Source organism: Protomyctophum bolini (assembly GCF_963924005.1).
Source record: "Protomyctophum bolini genome assembly, chromosome: 17".
Lineage (NCBI taxonomy): Eukaryota > Metazoa > Chordata > Actinopteri > Myctophiformes > Myctophidae > Protomyctophum > Protomyctophum bolini.
Window position 1 is genome coordinate 35,497,908 of NC_137878.1, and position 19,037 is coordinate 35,516,944.

Consider the following 19,037-nt stretch of genomic DNA (forward strand, 5'->3'; position numbering starts at 1 on the left):
GTTAGCCATTAAAGCATGTAATCTCTACTCAGATTATTCCACCCATTGTGAGGAACCCAGGCGCAGGCAAATGGAGTCCAAGAGTGTAATTAGTTTTACCCGTGGAGAGACAAAAGGACGCTGATGAACTCCCAAAATCCAATGAATGTTTAAGCGCGGTCTGGTAATGACACTCTATGTGTGATCCTGACCGTGGACTCGGGGGTCCCCTGGGGGTCCCTGAATGGGGCCCTGCCGCCCTGTGGGACCGGCCAGAGTCCCCTCTCTCTCTCATGGCTTTCTCAATTGTGCATTTTATCTATTCATTTATTCATCCCCCCCACCCCCCCCCCTCGCCCCTTTAAGACTCTCATTCACTCTCGGCTATTGAGACACACACACACACACACACACGCACTTGTATTATTATTTTTGTGAGCGCATCACGTTTTTTCTAAAATCAAAAGGTGCATAGAAAATAAATGCCTTTTTCTGTTTTTATTGTATTAATTTGTTTTGTGCATGTTACCGTATCCCTAAAAGCTGAGTTACACTTATATTAGCTGCGTTGCCGTGCACTGGAAATCGACGATATACAAGGCTAAGCTCACAACTTGCCATATAGCGTAAATCAGTTATGACTCCAAGTCCAACCCCTAAACCTAACTTCTAAATGTAAAAAAAAAAAACTTAAAAACCGTAACCCCAACCTGAATCTTTTACTAAGTGTCTAAGTCTTAACTCCCCAAATCATTTGTTATCGTAATAAAAATAACAATGTCTCTTGTATACGGACCATGACACAGACACGCACCCGCACACACCCGCACGCAAACTATACTTGGTGGATATTGAAGATGTGGCACCACATTGTAGACCTTAAAGGGTGGGTGTTAATTGAACCCGGAGGGACCGTCCACTCTCGGGCGGGGGTTAAATGGATGTTCTGGATTTCACAGCAAATTGATATTAACCTTCTCCCTGTGAGTGTCCTTGGCCATGACGTCACCCCACCCCCTCCCCTCTCCCCACCGCTGTGTGACACTTTGGCAGGCTTGCCAAGTTGCAGTTTAGAATACTGGATCACTCTCAACACACACCCGCACACACACACACACACACACACACACACACACCCGCACACACACTCTTACCCGTGTGAAGGGAGGGCACATAAGCCTACTTGGGGTGTGAGGGCCATGGAAGGGAAAAGGACCGGCAGTGTGAATGCTGTGAGTGGCAGCTTGTATTCAGCGTGGGTACGCTCGTTGGCACCTTCCCACAATTCAGTGCGAGAGACAGACCACTGTGGCTGTTCCCACGCTGGAAAACATACATGAGATGATGCTGAAGAGGTTTTTAAGAACGGTACTTTGTGTGTGTGTGTGTGTGTGTGTGTGTGTGTGTGTGTGTGTGTGTGTGTGTGTGTGCAACTTAAGTGTGCAAATACATTAACCACTTCAACCGTAGACTTGGTTGAGTGGAGTCCCTCACAGCTCTATGCTAGTAACTTTTCTGTTTTCACTATTCTCAGCTGAAAATTGCCGATCTGCTAAGTTTTCCCCAGGACACAGTGCTGGTGTTTAAACTGGTTGGTTTAGTTTGTAAACCATTTAACTATTTAAACACTAGGCTGATCTACAGTAATTGTTACTGTACTGTATGGTACAGTTTTATTGTTAGTTATATTTTTATTGTTATAGTGCTCCGTGTGAATAGGCTGCTCGACAGTGCCACTTTAGGTCACCCAGCAGTATTGCAGACAGACAGACAGACAGACAGACAGACAATAGCCAAAACATAGATACAAGGTCACAACGCATTGCATCGCACCGTGAGCTTGTTAGGCTCGATAGGCCTTTGCTATTATAGAAAGATTTAGTCATACTTTGCCTATACTGAAATGCCCTGAATATTGTTTTTGGGTTGCATGTACTGTAGTTTTATTTGCTGCTGTTTGGATGACCTATAACAAGTTGTATGTACGGTATGTTATTCAGGTTAGACTTAGACGAATGCAGGATGGTCCATGCAGGATGGTTAACATTATTCTAAATGTGAGAGGTTTATATATCCTACCATGACCACTGGCTATGCATATAAATGAGTGGGGTCCAAGGGTCATTCAGGTCCTTCTGGGGGTCCCCAGAAAAATGAGTTAATTCAGTTTCACCCTATATTTTATTCTATAAGCTCACAATGCATCGATTCACAACGTCACAACGTGTAGCCTGAAGATTTGCTATTTTCAAAAGAAAATTGAGAAATCTTGGAAGAATGTAAGGGGGGAAAAAAACACAAATATTCTCTTAAGCGGTTGCTGGCACAAAATATGTTCAGATAAATTAGGGGTCCTTAACATTAAATTATTTGAGAACCACGAAAAAAATGTAACGTATAAAATAATAAAAGAAAATCAGGCTTTAGATTACATTAATTTCCTGCAATAATTTGAATCCAGTGAAGCGCTCCTTTACTGTCATCTGAATGTAGGTCACATGCTGTGTGTATGTCAGGGTCTGTCAGCTCAATTTAGTGAAGGAGTTTGTTCACTGTGTTACTTTGGATACCATTGGCAGAAACCTTGTATCTCCATATTTCAACAGTTATTTTTAGGTTGTTTTTAATACCCTATTCTGTCAAACGAGTTTTTTTCCGTCTTTGGGTTTGATATCGAACTATATTTGCACCGTGTGTGTGTGTGTGTGTGTGTGTGTGTGTGTGTGTGAACACGTTCCACATCCCCACAGGGAGTGCAGTGCCCGGTGTCTAGTCGGTTTGTCCAGAACCGCCACAAAAGGCCTCTCCCCGGGCCACAGCTGACATCACAAGGTGCTGGCCTGTTCTGACATCACAACACTCCATATTTGGGACACAGAACTCCATATATAGGAATAAAGGGACACAGAGAGACATAAAAGGGACACAGACTCTGCTACGGGTACAACTGGTATTGCATAGCCGGGTGGGGCATGGATCTCTCCAACTTCCATCATTATCGACTCTGTGCTCTAGAGGGGTGCAGGTCTTTTTTCCGACAGCATATTGATCCGAAACCTCAATCCTAACCTAACCCTAACCGCAAGCACGGGAGCAGCGCATGTCGGACCATCGCTTTTTCGCATCGCAGCGAATGTCCCCCCGCTGCGGAGCGGACCGTTGCCCCGTCGGCTAGAATGCTGTCGGAAAATAGTCCGCCTCCCGCTCTAGAGTCGGGCACCGGTCTAGTTCAACCAATGACAAGTATAAACGAGTGCTTGTTGTAATAAAATAATGACCACATTTGATCCAATGGAACACGGCTTATTTTTGCGCCGTCTCCTGAAAAGTAGCTCTCTTGGACATACAAGGTTTCTCCACCCGACAGAGTCCACATAATGCTGCCTCCGTGCTTAATTTGTTGTTGCGGCGCCGTTCTGTAATAATTAACGTCCACCAGGACCAGATTTGGTCTTTAGTTGAGTGTTTTATTGCAGTCAGCCGGTTCTAAAAACATTCCGCTGAGATGAAGACAGAACCCACTCACAGCTACTAGGGCTGGCCATTGGATCAAAAGTTCAACTTGTCGTGAAACTAAACAAAGTAGAAGACTCCCTGTGTGCAGAATTCATTTGGTGATTTCTCAGGCCAGCAGGCTCTTCTTCAGACCCGGCAAGGGCAGAGGAAATTATGTTAAAAATAAATCTATATAATAAAGTTTTATGAAAATATATAAATAAAACATGTTCTAGACAAAACATATATATTACACGCATTTTACTTACTTTTTTCAGGGTTCAAGGTCAAAGGTCATAGGTTAAAAATCATTCAAAATTGCACAGAGCCCAGAGATTTTGAAGTTGTGTGATCTGCCTCTGTGAATATCATGACCAATGGCATTGCAAGACTAAACAATGAACATCAATGATGATGTTTAGATGAAAAAAAGAACAGAACAAATTTATATTAATTAAGTAAATAATACAAATAAAAATGTTGCCATAGGTCTTGCAGAGTTAAAGGCATAGTGTAACTTTGCTTTATTGCTATTTTTACCCATTTCCCTCTATCTATACCATCACTCGTTTCTCCCTATACCAGAAGTCATCAGCCACTAGAGTATATGGTGTATTACCACACTGCTGGAGAAGAGATCACTGTAGTTTGGTGTTTGTTTTGGTAGCCCAAAGACATCCCCGTCTAACAAAACAAACGGTGAAAACAACAAAAGACAGTGAGAGGACAGTGTGTTTCTGCAGGTAACCACCACCACACTACTCAAGGTTCAAGGTTATCTTTATTTGTCTCCCTTGGGAGAAATTTGTCTTGGAGACAGAGTCACAGCTGCATACAAATAACAGACATGTTCACATACGAAAAGAAAAAACACCATGAAACACCCACATACACAAAACAGAGATATTGCACACATTCCCTTGATAAAGTGCAACTATAGTCATTAAAGTGCATTCGTCAATCCCTGATTGAGCATTTTAGTTGACAGGGGAACAAAAGAGTGTTTGAATCTATTATATACACATCGTGGAGTTCTATACCTCCTACCGGATGGCATTAGCTCGTACTCTCGGTACAGTACATGCAAGGGGTCAGATACAATATTCCGAGCCTGTCTCACCACTGCTTGTTCAAAGATGGTCTGGGGAGTGATGGGTGGGGTGGACATGCCCATGATCTTCCCAGACATGTTTGCTAGCCTATTTACTTGAGACTTGTATTTCACAGTTAGATTTCCAAACCAGTGGCTGTTGACTGCTGGTATGAGCACCGAAGTCTGTCGTCAATATCGGCAGAGGGCGCTAAGTCCACGGGTTCATGTACCTTTTTATTCGCATTGTAAGCCCCATAGGGGGATTTTAGATCGCCTCATATAAGAACTGTGATACTGTGATTGAAAATAAATAAGCAAATCATCCCTGCCGTTGTTGATTGTTGGGTAAACAGTACCCTCCAAATATCCATGTTTGAAATCTGAGTTTAGTTTACTATAGATCACACTGTATAAATAAATACACAAATAAATAATAAGCATTTCAGACCTTTCGCTGCATAAACCGGCTACCAGGTTGACAGTGTTTAGTTTTAACGGTGTACAGGTATAGCATTCCAGAGCAGCCCCAGTCATTGTCTCTTGCCATTGGTCAGTTCAGGGGCATTCCTGCAGCCAGTGGCCCCCCCTGGGTGCTCCATGTTAAGAATCTATAAATAGATAGGACCCCCCCCCCCTCCCCTCCCTCCCAGAGGGGAACAAGGCTCTAGTCTGTGTCCTGGGGGCCAGTGTCTTTGTGTTTCTGTCTGAGGTATCACTGTCGCCTCCCTCCAGGACCAAAGGAACCGGTGTCAGGTTGCTGGTCGATTTTGTGTGTGTGTGTTCTATGTGACATCTTGGTGTGCGTGCAGGTGGCCCCTGTCCTCTATAGACTAGATACAGAAGGATGGATGGATGAGTGGAAAAAGCTGTCACAATGAACCCCCCCCCCGACAAACGGAACAGAACAACACACAGACCTGACATTGTGTTCCTGACAGAGTTTTTCCACTGGTGGTGGTGGTGAGTCTGGTGACCCACTGAGCCCCCGACCTTCTCACTTTCTACACTATATAGAAGCCTGTTCTTCTTCTTCTTCTTCTTTAAGTTTCCGGCAGGCTTGCAAACTCAGTGCAATGCTGCCCTCCACAGTTCGGGAGTATAACTCAGTAATATCCGTATCCCATTCGAAAGGTAAAATAAAACACCCTGTGATTCCATCCCCTGTAGACAGTCCATTCATAGTCCATTCAGTCACTCAGCCCTCATGGGTCTGAGTCACTGTAAATTCTCCCCTCATCTAAATCCTCCCCAGTGACGTCTTCCACATTAAAAAATCTTTTAGCTGCTTCCAGCGTCATCTGGATCCTCTCGGACTTCCTCTTTGATTACCATTGCTATGAAAGCTATAGGAATCTTGTCTTGTCCATACATACATATCTCGGTTTTATGAGCATTCCTCTTTTCCTCCTGTTCTCTTCGTTCCACGCCACAATCTTTGGTGCCCCTCCGCTTTTTTTTTTTTTTACAGCTTCTGCATACGACATTCCCCATTCAGCTCTCATCTTGTGTCTCTTCACTTCCTTGATGGTCCGCAATGTATACACTAATAGCTTGTTCTTCTTTGCACTCCTCTTTGCAGTCGTCTTTCCCACACCTCCCAAATAGTTTTTTGCCCCTCCAGACAGCCACTACGTGCCCGTATTGTTGACAGTAACAGTATAGCATCTTAGTGGAGCTCTCTCATAAAGCCTCACCCTATAACTCATTCAAGATATATTCCTTCTGGCATCTCCCTTTCAAATGACAAGCACACTAACTTGGTGTCCTCCCGAAGTCCTTCCTTAAACCACGTCATCACTTGGTGTCCTCCCGAAGTCCTTCCTTAAACCACGTCATCACTTTATGACATGTTTCTTTCTTTCTTTTCTTTTTATTTCGATGCTCTCTCGTTCTCCAAATCCTCCTCCGATGTTGAGTCCATTTCGAACTACCGGTGCACTGTGAACCACCTGTGTCCCTGGCCGCCGTTCATCGACTGTGTCGAAGCCTGTTCACATGACTGAATGCAATTTAAAGAATCACACTCGTGTGAAGTGAGGGGTTATCATCACACATCATCATACATCACATTCCGTGCTCAGCCCATCAAATCATCGCTATGGGGTACACACATTGCTCAGCCCATCAAATCATCTCGATGGGGTACACACAAACAGACAAAGCTAGGCATAGGACGGGCTAGCGCCCCTCAAAAAGGACATAATTTGCAGTTGTTGCTAGGGCTACAATTACACATTTTAAGTGAACGATTAATTGCCACACAAATAGTTGTGATTAACAATTTAATTGGGTTTTTGGCATTGGACATGGAACATTTGATATGAATCTAAATTACATTTCTGTTACTTACTTAAAAAAGTAACAGCCCCTCCTATGCCTGGCTTTGTGTGTTTGTGTGAATCATAGCGATGGCTGATCACCCCATATCAATGAGTTGATTGGCTGAGCAAAGTACGTATTGAGGATAAAAAATGACTACAGAAAAGTGAAGACGGAGGACAATCACAAATGTGAGGTTTGCAAAAATGAATGCATTGATTGAGTGTTGATTACTTTACTAACAAACGGCTGCAGCAAATACAATGAGGATAACACGACAGCAAATCACTGGGGGATTGTTTCCATTGTGGTCCTGTCTGTGTACTCAATTAATCATCAATGGCCTACATACAATACAATGCATATCATCATCATCAACAAAACCAACAGCAACAATAGGTGTATGAAGCAAGGGGGGCCAGATATACCCCTCGGCTTGTTGACGGAGTGCGATGTGTTTGACTCTCTGGGCTGTATTTTTTGCGTGTCTTAAGTACCATGTCTTATTACTTAACTTAAGACCTTGAGGCGTGATCAATGCCATTTGGCTATTAATTTCTGAGTGGCCAAGGAGCATTGACCACGCCTCCAGGTCTTAAGTTAAGTAATAAGACCTGGTACTTAAGACACGCAAAGTACAGCCCTCTGTGGGCAATCTATTAAGGCAGTGGTTTTCAACCCTTTTCATATCAAAGCCCAGTATGTATTGGGTATTTACTATTTGATCCACGGACCACCATTTTATGAGATTTAGCCGCTCAGATCCAAAACGAACAAATATTTTGTTGTCGTTGGACAAGATTCTGTATTGATGTTGGTACCATTAGGAGAGATAACAGGCAAACGTTGAATTGTGTAGACTTCTTGCAAATTAAGCAATGCAGATGTGTAACAATAATTTAACTCTTGAGAGCGTAAAATGAAACCTTTGGATTGTCAGATTGTCAGTCTCAGATAGATTTGTCCCCTCTCAAACGAGCACTTGGTCGGGCAACGTGAAAGCAAGCAAACTACAAACTTTTATTTGGGCAACCCTTGGTGTCAACGCCTGCTAATCCCCCCACCCCTGCCTCTCTCTCTCTCTCTCTCTCTCTCTCTCTCTCTCTCTCTCTCTCTCTCTCTCTCTCTCTCTCTCCTTCCCTCCCTCAGGTATGTAGTGAACTCATGGTAGAGCTGGTGTGTGTTGCCATGAAGGAAACACTTGTTCCTTCCTGTGTGTGTGTGTGTGTGTGTGTGTGTGTGTGTGTGTGTGTGTGTGTGTGTGTGTGTGTGTGTGTGTGTGTGTGTGTGTGTGTGTGTGTGTGTGTGTGTGTGTGTGTGTGTGTGTGTGTGTGTGTGTGTGTGTGTGTGTGTGTGTGTGTGTGTGTGTGTGTGTGTGTGTGTGTGTGTGTGTGTGTGTGTGTGTGTGTGTGTGTGTTTGTGTGTGTGCGCGTATGCGTGGGTGGTACCTCCAGCACTTGCGCAGGGGTCATCTGCCGGTCGTCCCTGGCCACACTGGGGCTGCCTTCAAGTCAGCTGAACACTGACGTTTATTTGAACGGAGTTGGTGTGGATTTACATGGCTGTGATGTGCCATTCTATGAGAGGGTTATCTAATAGTCCAATAAACAGGCTGTACACTTAAAATCATGGATTCACACGATCTGGCATTTATTGATTGCCCATAATTATCCCAAATTGAATGGTCATGTGATATACATATGAACAGCAAAGACACATATGAAAGCAGATACGACCTGTATACATCACGAATCAGATTCGATCATATCAGTCCGCGGATCGGGGGGCCCCTCGAAGCACAGTCCCGAGGTTGGTCGGTCCTGGAGATATCTGACGTGTCACTGCCTCTCCCTGACACTATATAGAAATCGCCCTGTCACTATGTGACCTTGCTTGGGCACAGCTCAGCTGCACACTCTTAAAGTAATAGTAACTGCTTAAAGGGTCTACTTTCCCCCATCAGCTGTTAACAGAAATTAACAGAAATATGTGATAAATGACATGGTATCGCATAGCCTGGCATACTTGTGACGATCAATCACTTATTTCAATGTTAAATAATCAATTTTCACTCAACAACCTTTTGTTCTGTTTTGTCGTGTGTGTGTGTGTGTGTGTGTATATGGATGTATTGTTTGTGTACTGTTTTGTATGTACTGTTCATTTGTGTTGAGGACCCCCTCGAAAATGAGATGAGGCATCTCAAGGGGATTATCCTTTCAATAAAGGTATATACAGTATATACTTATATAGGTGTCCGGACCGCTACACTAGCCATGCAGTGCCACCCGGGCCATCCATGAAAAATATTAACCAGAACTTGTGACGAAATCACTACACTGGAACCATGCTTGTTTGAGCTTGTCGAGCTATATGTTTGATGCTTTTATGTGACACTGTTGCGTATGATCTGTATGAAGTAATAGGGCATTAATTTACAGAATAAAAAATAAAAATAAACATTAAAATATGGAGATAAGAGGTTTTGCAACGATATACAAGACTGTATGAACTTTTATATTATTTTTAACTTGGCGCTTCCCTTTGTTTCTGGGGTCTCTGATGTTAACATTATTACCCACCCACCCCCCTTGAGCGTCTATTTACAGCCCTCTCCCTCTGTCTAATGTCCAACATCGCCAAATTGAAGAGAAAACAAAAGCCTTTGTGGTCTCCTGACAGGCTCGTGCTAGCTAAATATAGCCGCGGACTCTGGTTGAGGGAGAGGAGAGGAGAGAGGATGCCACTCTATTGCAGGCTTATTAGATAAGTGGCTGCTAGGATTGGTGTAGATTGGCTTTCCAGGAATTTGCTCCGCGTGGAATTAGATTTTATAGGGGTGCAGTGCGTACAATGGCGGCTAAACGTCTAGAGGCCTGGTAACTGGTAATCTTTTGTTATAGGATGCACATACCATTGTTGTTTACATGCGTTTTGTAACCTTTTTACAAAATGCAGTGTTGACGCCTGTGGTTTCCAAAGTCGCACCTAGCCGGAATTATTTTCTTCTCAAACGGAAATGTGTTTCAGACGGCTTCTTACACAAGGTTGTTATTACCCTGCTTAACTTGAACCCCGGGTGTACAAAACAACTTGACAAAAACATCACGCAAAATCTAAGGCACTAATATCTGATCTTGTCCCCTGAACATATAGTTTTGGACCCCAAAGGAAAAAAATAAATAATAATAATAATAATGAGGCATCTTAGGTTATGTCAACATTGTGCAACCACACAAAGTCAGCCTCTGTGAGTCCTGGTGGAAAAACATATGTACAGATCCCACAAAGCGCACGCACGCGCGCGCACACACACACACACACACACACACACACACACACACACATAGGCCACCACGTGCAGTCGTGCACAGAGGGTTATTGGTGGTTGACACCTGACAGAAGGTGTGAAAGAGTAACAGGTGTTAAAGAGTAACAGTTTCAGTGTTGCCATGTCTTATTATTATAAGCAACCATAGGCTTGTAATTCTGTGAAGTCACCAAAGTAAATATTGGTAGCTGCGAAATGCATTTTCTTTTTTCCTTTAGTTTTCTTTTTTTTTTAGGTGGGCGGGGTTGTTTCATAAGTGTATAGCTGCTTATTTGGGCTTGTTTCCTAATGTTGTTTAAAGTAGTGGTTCTCAAACAATTTCATGTCAAGGACCCCCAGATTAATATGCATTTGTCCTCGGACCCCATCTGGAAGGTACTCCCGTCCCATACCAGATCTGTGTTTAAAAAGGCTCATGCATCACATGGTATGAGCTTGTAGATTTGCCATTTGCAAATAGCGGATGCATTGTACGTTTAGAGTGCTCCTTTGGCCTAAGTGCGTTGGCTTCTTCTGGGCTTTGTTTTCATAGACCTGGCTGCTTGTTTCTCTCTCTCTCTCTCGCACAATCTGGCAACACCGGTGTTGTTAACACGGGTGACAGACGGGGCCGGAGGAGAGCAGACATGTTGGCACAGGCTCTGAATGCTGCTAGTCCACATCGCACAGGGCCACCATCATCTTCGTCATCTTCATCATCACTGCCACATCGCTGCCGCTGCTGCGAGCGCAGCCGGCCTTGCGTTGCACAATGACTACGCATTCCAGTGAAGCATCACCCACAGAATATTTGAGGTTGACTGACTCGGGTGTCGGCTGAACTTTTACGCATATCTTAAGCCTGATTTGTACTTGGAAATAGGCCTATCTATCTACATGCTCACGGCACGTTGTGATGCTCAGTGACGCGCCGCTGTCTGTTTTGCCGGGTCAGCCGTTAATCCATGTTGATTCCGCTTCCGCTTGTAGGTACGTTTCTTTCCCCTTTAGAGATGATTAGCTACAAGACCCGTGTAGATCATGTGACTCAGGGAAATGAGGAACATTATGCCACAGGTGTTGTGGAGTGTAGAGCGACATCTAGAGGCTAGACTAGTTTTTTTTTTTTTTGCTATACATTTTATTGTGATATTTTCTAGTAAAACAGAAGCTGGTTGTGTCTCAACCGACCATTCCCGTCCCCCCAGCCTATGGGATCTACATCCAACTACACCCACCCAACCCAAGGCAGTGCCGAATCTCCTTCATGTTACTGTCACCTCAAATGTTTTTCCGAAACCTATTTTATTGTACTGTTGAACTTTAAAACAAGAATGTTTGTAATGCACTGTACGGCTGTAATGCATTAGATATACCACAGAGTAGCAAGTAAAAAAAAACAAGTACAAGAACCTATTGATCTATCCTTTTTGGCATCTATTGGCAATTACACATCTCCATTATGACCATTTCTTCAAGTGTCTTGGCTGCCTCGTAGAGACAGCATGTCTAGAGATGTTCGCTAGCCTCTGGGTCCTTCTAACGCCATGTCTAGAGATGTTTTGTTAGCTAGCCTCTGAGTCCTTCTCACGCCATGTCTAGAGATGTTAGCTAGCCTCTGGGTCCATCTAACGCCGTGTCTAGAGATGTTAGCTAGCCTCTGGGTCCATCTAACGCCATGTCTAGAGATGTTAGCTAGCCTCTGGGTCCATCTAACGCCGTGTCTAGAGATGTTAGCTAGCCTCTGAGTCCTTCTCACGCCATGTCTAGAGATGTTAGCTAGCCTCTGGGTCCATCTAACGCCGTGTCTAGAGATGTTAGCTAGCCTCTGGGTCCATCTAACGCCGTGTCTAGAGATGTTAGCTAGCCTCTGGGTCCATCTAACGCCGTGTCTAGAGATGTTAGCTAGCCTCTGGGTCCATCTAACGCCGTGTCTAGAGATGTTAGCTAGCCTCTGGGTCCATCTAACGCCGTGTCTAGAGATGTTGGCTAGCCTCTGAGTCCTTCTAACGCCGTGTCTAGAGATGTTGGCTAGCCTCTGAGTCCTTCTAACGCCGTGTCTAGAGATGTTGGCTAGCCTCAGGGTCCTTCTAACGCCATGTCTTTTGTCCTCGTCTCTTCCTCCAGGAGTGTCTTCCCGCGTCCCGGAGATCATGGCGGCAGGAACCCACTCCCCTGGAGGACCCAATGGGATCATCCGGAGCCAGTCGTTCGCTGGCTTCAGCACGCTGCAGGAGAGACGCTCGCGGTGAGTATCCAGCCCTGAAGGTTCAAAGTTCCGTTTTTTTTTGTGTAATTGAGGTCATAAAACCTGAAAGAAAAAACGAAAAATAAATGAAAATTAATGTCATGAAACCTTTAAAAACGAGTGCTGTCCAAATTAACGCTTTATTGACACGTTAACGCATGGCCAAATTAAAAACGTGTGATTTGAGTTTGAAGAACATAAAATAAACCTAGAACATAAAACACTGGCATCGTTATAACATGAGAGCAGGACGGCTCATCTCGGCGAGGACAGTCGTCCATTCTTTAAGCTGCATGCTGCAGCCATGGCCCCAGCAGGCCTACGGGTTCCATTCTTTAAGCTGCATGCTGCAGCCATGGCCCCAGCAGGCCTACGGGTTCCATTCTTTAAGCTGCATGCTGCAGCCATGGCCCCAGCAGGCCTACGGGTTCCATTCTTTAAGCTGCATGCTGCAGCCATGGCTCCAGCAGGCCTACGGGTTCCATTCTTTAAGCTGCATGCTGCAGCCATGGCCCCAGCAGGCCTACGGGTTCCATTCTTTAAGCTGCATGCTGCAGCCATGGTCCCAGCAGGCCTACGGGTTCCATTCTTTAAGCTGCATGCTGCCCCAGCAGGCCTACGGGTTCCATTCTTTAAGCTGCATGCTGCCCCAGCAGGCCTACGGGTTCCATTCTTTAAGCTGCATGCTGCAGCCATGGCCCCAGCAGGCCTACGGGTTCCATTCTTTAAGCTGCATGCTGCAGCCATGGCCCCAGCAGGCCTACGGGTTCCATTCTTTAAGCTGCATGCTGCAGCCATGGCCCCAGCAGGCCTACGGGTTCCATTCTTTAAGCTGCATGCTGCAGCCATGGCCCCAGCAGGCCTACGGGTTCCATTCTTTAAGCTGCATGCTGCAGCCATGGCTCCAGCAGGCCTACGGGTTCCATTCTTTAAGCTGCATGCTGCCCCAGCAGGCCTACGGGTTCCATTCTTTAAGCTGCATGCTGCCCCAGCAGGCCTACGGGTTCCATTCTTTAAGCTGCATGCTGCCCCAGCAGGCCTACGGGTTCCATTCTTTAAGCTGCATGCTGCCCCAGCAGGCCTACGGGTTCCATTCTTTAAGCTGCATGCTGCAGCCATGGCCCCAGCAGGCCTACGGGTTCCATTCTTTAAGCTGCATGCTGCAGCCATGGCCCCAGCAGGCCTACGGGTTCCATTCTTTAAGCTGCATGCTGCAGCCATGGCTCCAGCAGGCCTACGGGTTCCATTCTTTAAGCTGCATGCTGCCCCAGCAGGCCTACGGGTTCCATTCTTTAAGCTGCATGCTGCAGCCATGGCCCCAGCAGGCCTACGGGTTCCATTCTTTAAGCTGCATGCTGCAGCCATGGCCCCAGCAGGCCTACGGGTTCCATTCTTTAAGCTGCATGCTGCAGCCATGGCCCCAGCAGGCCTACGGGTTCCATTCTTTAAGCTGCATGCTGCCCCAGCAGGCCTACGGGTTCCATTCTTTAAGCTGCATGCTGCCCCAGCAGGCCTACGGGTTCCATTCTTTAAGCTGCATGCTGCAGCCATGGCCCCAGCAGGCCTATGGGTTCCCGCGAGGATTAAACACTCTCAGGAGATGATAGAACCAGTTCCATGTCCGTTACATAACGGTGCCACCACCAACACCCCATCTCCGTGTACGCTCCCTTACGCCTAGCTCTGATCCATAACCTTCTACTGCTTCTACCATTCTGCCCTGCGCAGTACAAGGCTATGGGACTTACAATTTTAAATCTCAAATCGAAATCAGACCAGCCTCTCCTCTTTGGCGAAAATAAAAAGAACGTTTTTGCTACTCGCCAAAACAAAGGCGGGTTGTGTCAATAGAAAGACTACTTTCCTTAGTGGACGCACTCTGAGCCCCCCACCACACGTATAATGCAACGCATTAGAGCTATGGAACAGAGCTACCTTATGCCTAAATTGGGTCTCAAAATCATTAACACAGGAAGCTGTTTTAACAGCTCCGCCAAATGTTCCTTTGTCACTTCATGCTACAGCGGCACACGAAAGTATCGGAAGTACAGCACATCTGCAGGCTGGAAACGCGTTGCGAGTGAGCTTGTAGATCCTCTGATACTTGACTCAATAATAACTGCATTGAGAAACAGTTTCATGGTATGTGTACCGTATTTCCATTTCCTAAAAAAGTACCGTTAGTTTTGTTCGTACAAGGTCCGGACAGCGCTGATAACCCTACAGTAGGTACAGGTGTTTGGGTGTAAGACAGTGTGTGTTTGAGCCACGGCTGTGAACAGAATGGACGTAATTGGTTGGAATGAATGCAGCATGGGCGAGGTGACAGCGCGTGACGTTCTGCCATTCTGCTAACGAGCAGGGTGCAGAGTTGTGTGTGTGTGTGTGTGTGTCGTTGCGTTGTCTCTCGTTCCGCGTGTGTGTCGGATGTGTACACGGCTACTTGCGGCTTCTGTGTGACTATGGTGTGTGTGTGTGCATGAAGGGCCATATACTGTGTGTGTGTGTGTGTGTGTGTGTGTGTGTGTGTGTGTGTGTGTGTGTGTGGGGGGGTCCGTCTGTGATTGCGTGCATTGTAGTCAGTGAGCAAGCACTGAAACCATGAGTATGTTGTGTTGTGCTACTGCTTATGCATACGTGAACATGACTGAGTGTGTGCATGAAGGGCCATATAGTGTGTGTGTGTGTGTGTGTGTGTGTGTGTGTGTGTGTGTGTGTGTGTGTGTGTGTGTGTGCGTGTGTGTGTGTGCGCGCGCGCGACTGCCAAGGCTGCACAATGTCGTCGCTCAGTGCGCCCTAGATTTATATACAGCGGGGGGGGGGGGGGGGGGGGGGGTCCCCGGAACTCGCCCAGGGGTCCGGGCCAATTCCGGCAAGCCGCCCCACGTCAGAAATGGTTGAGAAATGACAGAGTCACCGTGTGGTGGTCCCTCTAGTGTACCCTCTACTGTACTGTACTGTCACTGTACTGTACTGGCACACCCGATATCATAATATTATATACAGTTAATATGTGTGTTTGTGTGTGTGTTAGGTTGCGCACAGGTGGCGAAAAACAACCATGCTATTTTCGTGCTCAGACCCAGGCACCCACCCAGCCACCCACACACATAGCTCCGTAAGGGAGTGGTTGCACCACTCAAAAATCAGACCCATCTGAAGTGAGTGGTACTGTACTGTACTGTACTGTACTGTACTGTACTGTACTGTACTGTACTGTACTGTACTGTACTGTACTGTACTGTACTGTAGCAGTAACTTTATCTGTAACATTGTAACCATGGTTACCAGGTAACACTGTAACATCAGCTGGCTGTGGTTTATGCTGATCGTTATGGGCTTAGCCTGCTACTGTCTTCCTTGCATCAGGCAGGGTGTTTGTAAAGGGTGTATAATATGTCTGTATACTGTATTATTTATTGACTGTGTGCACCAGGTGTGTGTGTGTGTGTGTGTGTGTGTGTGTGTGTGTGTGTGAGTGTGTGGGTGGGTGGGTGGGTGTTGCTTTTGCACTTGACATTCGTGCAAATGGGACCCCCTTTCAAACACTTTTCGGACGAAATGTTCCGAAATTCTTTCACCATGCAAAAGAGCGTAGTGGCAAAGAACTGAATCAGTGCAGAGGAAGCCTGACCCATTGTGTGTGTGTGTGTGTGTGTGTGTGTGTGTGTGTGTGTGTGTGTGTGTGTGTGTGTGTGTGTGTGTGTGTGTGTGTGTGTGTGTGTGTGTGTGTGTGTGTGTGTGTGTGTGTGTGTGTGTGTGTGTGTGTGTGTGTAGGTGTAACTCGTTCATGGGGAACTCTGCGGTGCAGAAGAAGACCCCGTCGAAGCCCAAGAAAGCCCACCTGTCGGGACACAAGGGGGGCAGCGCCTCCAGAGAGCCTCAACCCAAACGACTGGAGGACGTTTACAATGCACTGAAACAAGGCCTGGAGTGAGTCCAGCTATACTGTCTGTCTGTCTGTACTGTCAGTAGTACTCCTTTAAGATTAAAGGAACCCGTTTCAACCTCATCTTAAAACAATCTTCATAATGTCTAACCTCATGCACATACCGTACCATACCAGCTGTATTATGCTGTGAGTTTAGGCCGATATATCTTAGATGTCTGCTTCCCCTTGACATGTGTCTCTGTCAGTGAGTAGTATATGATTTAATGCTCTCTCTCTCTCTCTCTCTCTCTCTGTCTCTCTGTCTCTCTCTCTCTCTCTCTCTCTCAGTGAGTATCTGGAAGTCCATCAGACAGAGTTGGACAAACTGACCTCGTTAATGAAGGACATGAAGAGGAACTCTCGCCTGGTGAGACATGACGTCTTCTAGTTTAGTTTGAGTTCATTTCGATCATCATCAACAATATAACAAATCGTTACAATTTCACATTACATGATCAAGCATTTCTGTTTGGTTGATCGAAAAGGCATAGGCAGAGGCCAAAACATATTAATGCCTCTCCTTAATACATGTGGGTTTACCCTATAACTCTGCTGTCCAACCCTATAGCCTGGAAACCAGAGGAATCTGGCACAGGAAAAATAAGAATCTTTGGGAGATTGGTCTGGCACTCCTCAGTTTGAATTACATTTAGCTCACCCCAGGGTTGTGGGTTGACCAATTAACCCATTCTGAACGGGAACCCGTTTTGGTGTTAGCATCATGTTATGCTTTAGCTATTGAAAAATAGCAGATCTACAAGCTCATAGCGCGCCACCGAGTGGCGCGCTACGAGCTTGTAGGTCTGCTATTTTTGAAAAATCGAAGAGCGACTGACATCTTTAGAATCTGATCTCAGGTCAGAATTGGTTAATCAGACCAGTGTGTGTCCAGTGGAAACCTCGTATGAATCTGATCTCAGGTCAGAATGGGTTAAAGCCCACTATTCAAATTGAGACTTGTTTTTTGCTGTGAAATCTGTTTGTAACCGCCCGTCGGAAATGAATACTCCATGTCGAAGTTCCAGACTAATATCTACGCCATGCCAGGCTAGTCCAACCCCGTCTAAACTGTACCTCCATGTTTGATATGTCTTTATTTAATGAAATCAGACGTGTTAATAACTCGGCATCCTTGTGTTTCCTCTCCAGGGAGTACTGTATGATCTGGACAAGGTGAGTTATGGGCTTTTAGTTAAACATTTTTACCTCATAACATCCTAGTTACAAGTTAACATAACGCCTTATTTATGCTTTGTTGTATGATGGTGTTGTGTGCCAAAAATAGCAGATGTACAATACACAGAACATTTCAAAAGGTGTGGAATACAATAATCACTCACTTTCCCTGTAAGACAATGAATTAAATAATAAATAGTCTTCTAAAAATAAATCTTTTTTTGTTTACCTCTGAAAGCTGACAGCCGGCATCACCTGTGTGCTTTTGTTTAGTTGGGAAAGGTACATTTATGGAAATTAGCAACCATATGAGAAAGGCATTGAGCGTGCGACATTTAGTGGCTGAACCTTGTCTTATTGTACCTTGCAACCTATACGATGGTAATATACCTTTCAATCCAGGAACATGCTCTGTGTCTCGTGTGTCTAGTTGTTGCTTTATACATGTAACAGCATACATACTGTACATTTTTGAATAACAATTTGGGTTTTAGAGGGCGTTTTTAGAGTGGGCCTCAGGTCTAAATATAGTGTGTGTTGTGCCTCTTGTCTGCAGCAAATCAAAACCATCGAGCGCTACATGAGACGCCTGGAGTTCCACATGAGCAAGGTAGTTCTGTTTGTTTGCTTTGTTGTATTATTTTACCTATGAAAGCCATTTGTTTGTTAGAAGGGTAGGCACTATAAGCTTATAGGCTTCAGCCTACACCTTTTTGGTCAATGTTTCTTTTGCAAAGAAAAAGCAGGCACTGTATTGATTTGTTTTAATGACCAAAAAACTACTACTACTACTACTACTACTACTAGGTAGACTCTAGGATGGGCTATCTTCCTAAATTAAACATCTTTGGCATTACCTAACTTGGCATGATTGGCTAATTGATTCCTACACACTTTTGTGTGTTGTCATTGCTATTGTATCCTACTGACTCACCTGCCAGTGAGGAGCCCCCACCGGGAGGGTGTGCAGCCTTCGCCATACTCCTCCACAGCCTGTAGAGTACAGTGACAAATATCACCCTCCCTGGCCAGCTTCGCTCCCCCCGAACAGTCACGGGCCAATTGTGTTCGTCTAGACACTTAAGGGACTTGACAAAGCCAGATGCACCGGATGTCACAGTGTCTGCATGTGCGTCACACATCTTTCTTTCCTGGAGAGCTTTTAGGCTTGCATGGCACAACGCACACCAATGTTGGCTAAATCTAGTCATTAAAAAGTCATTAACCTATTAAGCCCTCTACCGGGATCCCCTGGGCTCTGTACTACGCCCCCTAAACTCCCCCCCTCCCCCCCCCCCCCCTACACCAAATCTCTTTGCTGAACATGGCTGATCTACAGTAGATCTATAGTAGGCTGATCTACAGTGCCCACAGTGAGTCACTTTGCCACCTGCCGTGAACCTGTATAGATCGGCGAACTTGAACGTTCACCTGTAATGACGTGGACAGAACAGGCACGCTATAGGGATTCATGTCATGACTCAGT

General features: G+C 45.5%; 1 protein-coding gene across 3 annotated transcripts in view; it reads left to right on the plus strand.

The window, feature by feature from the left end:
• ripor2 (RHO family interacting cell polarization regulator 2) overlaps window positions 1-19,037 on the plus strand; it is a 127,674-nt gene that overhangs the window by 68,851 nt on the left and 39,786 nt on the right. For all 3 annotated transcript variants that reach the window (XM_080788202.1, XM_080788201.1, XM_080788203.1), the window contains exons 2-6: window positions 12,324-12,444; window positions 16,222-16,377; window positions 16,664-16,742; window positions 17,525-17,548; window positions 18,108-18,161. In XM_080788202.1, the coding sequence (XP_080644328.1) occupies window positions 12,324-12,444; window positions 16,222-16,377; window positions 16,664-16,742; window positions 17,525-17,548; window positions 18,108-18,161 (434 nt within the window). The remainder of the gene's footprint in view (window positions 1-12,323; window positions 12,445-16,221; window positions 16,378-16,663; window positions 16,743-17,524; window positions 17,549-18,107; window positions 18,162-19,037) is intronic.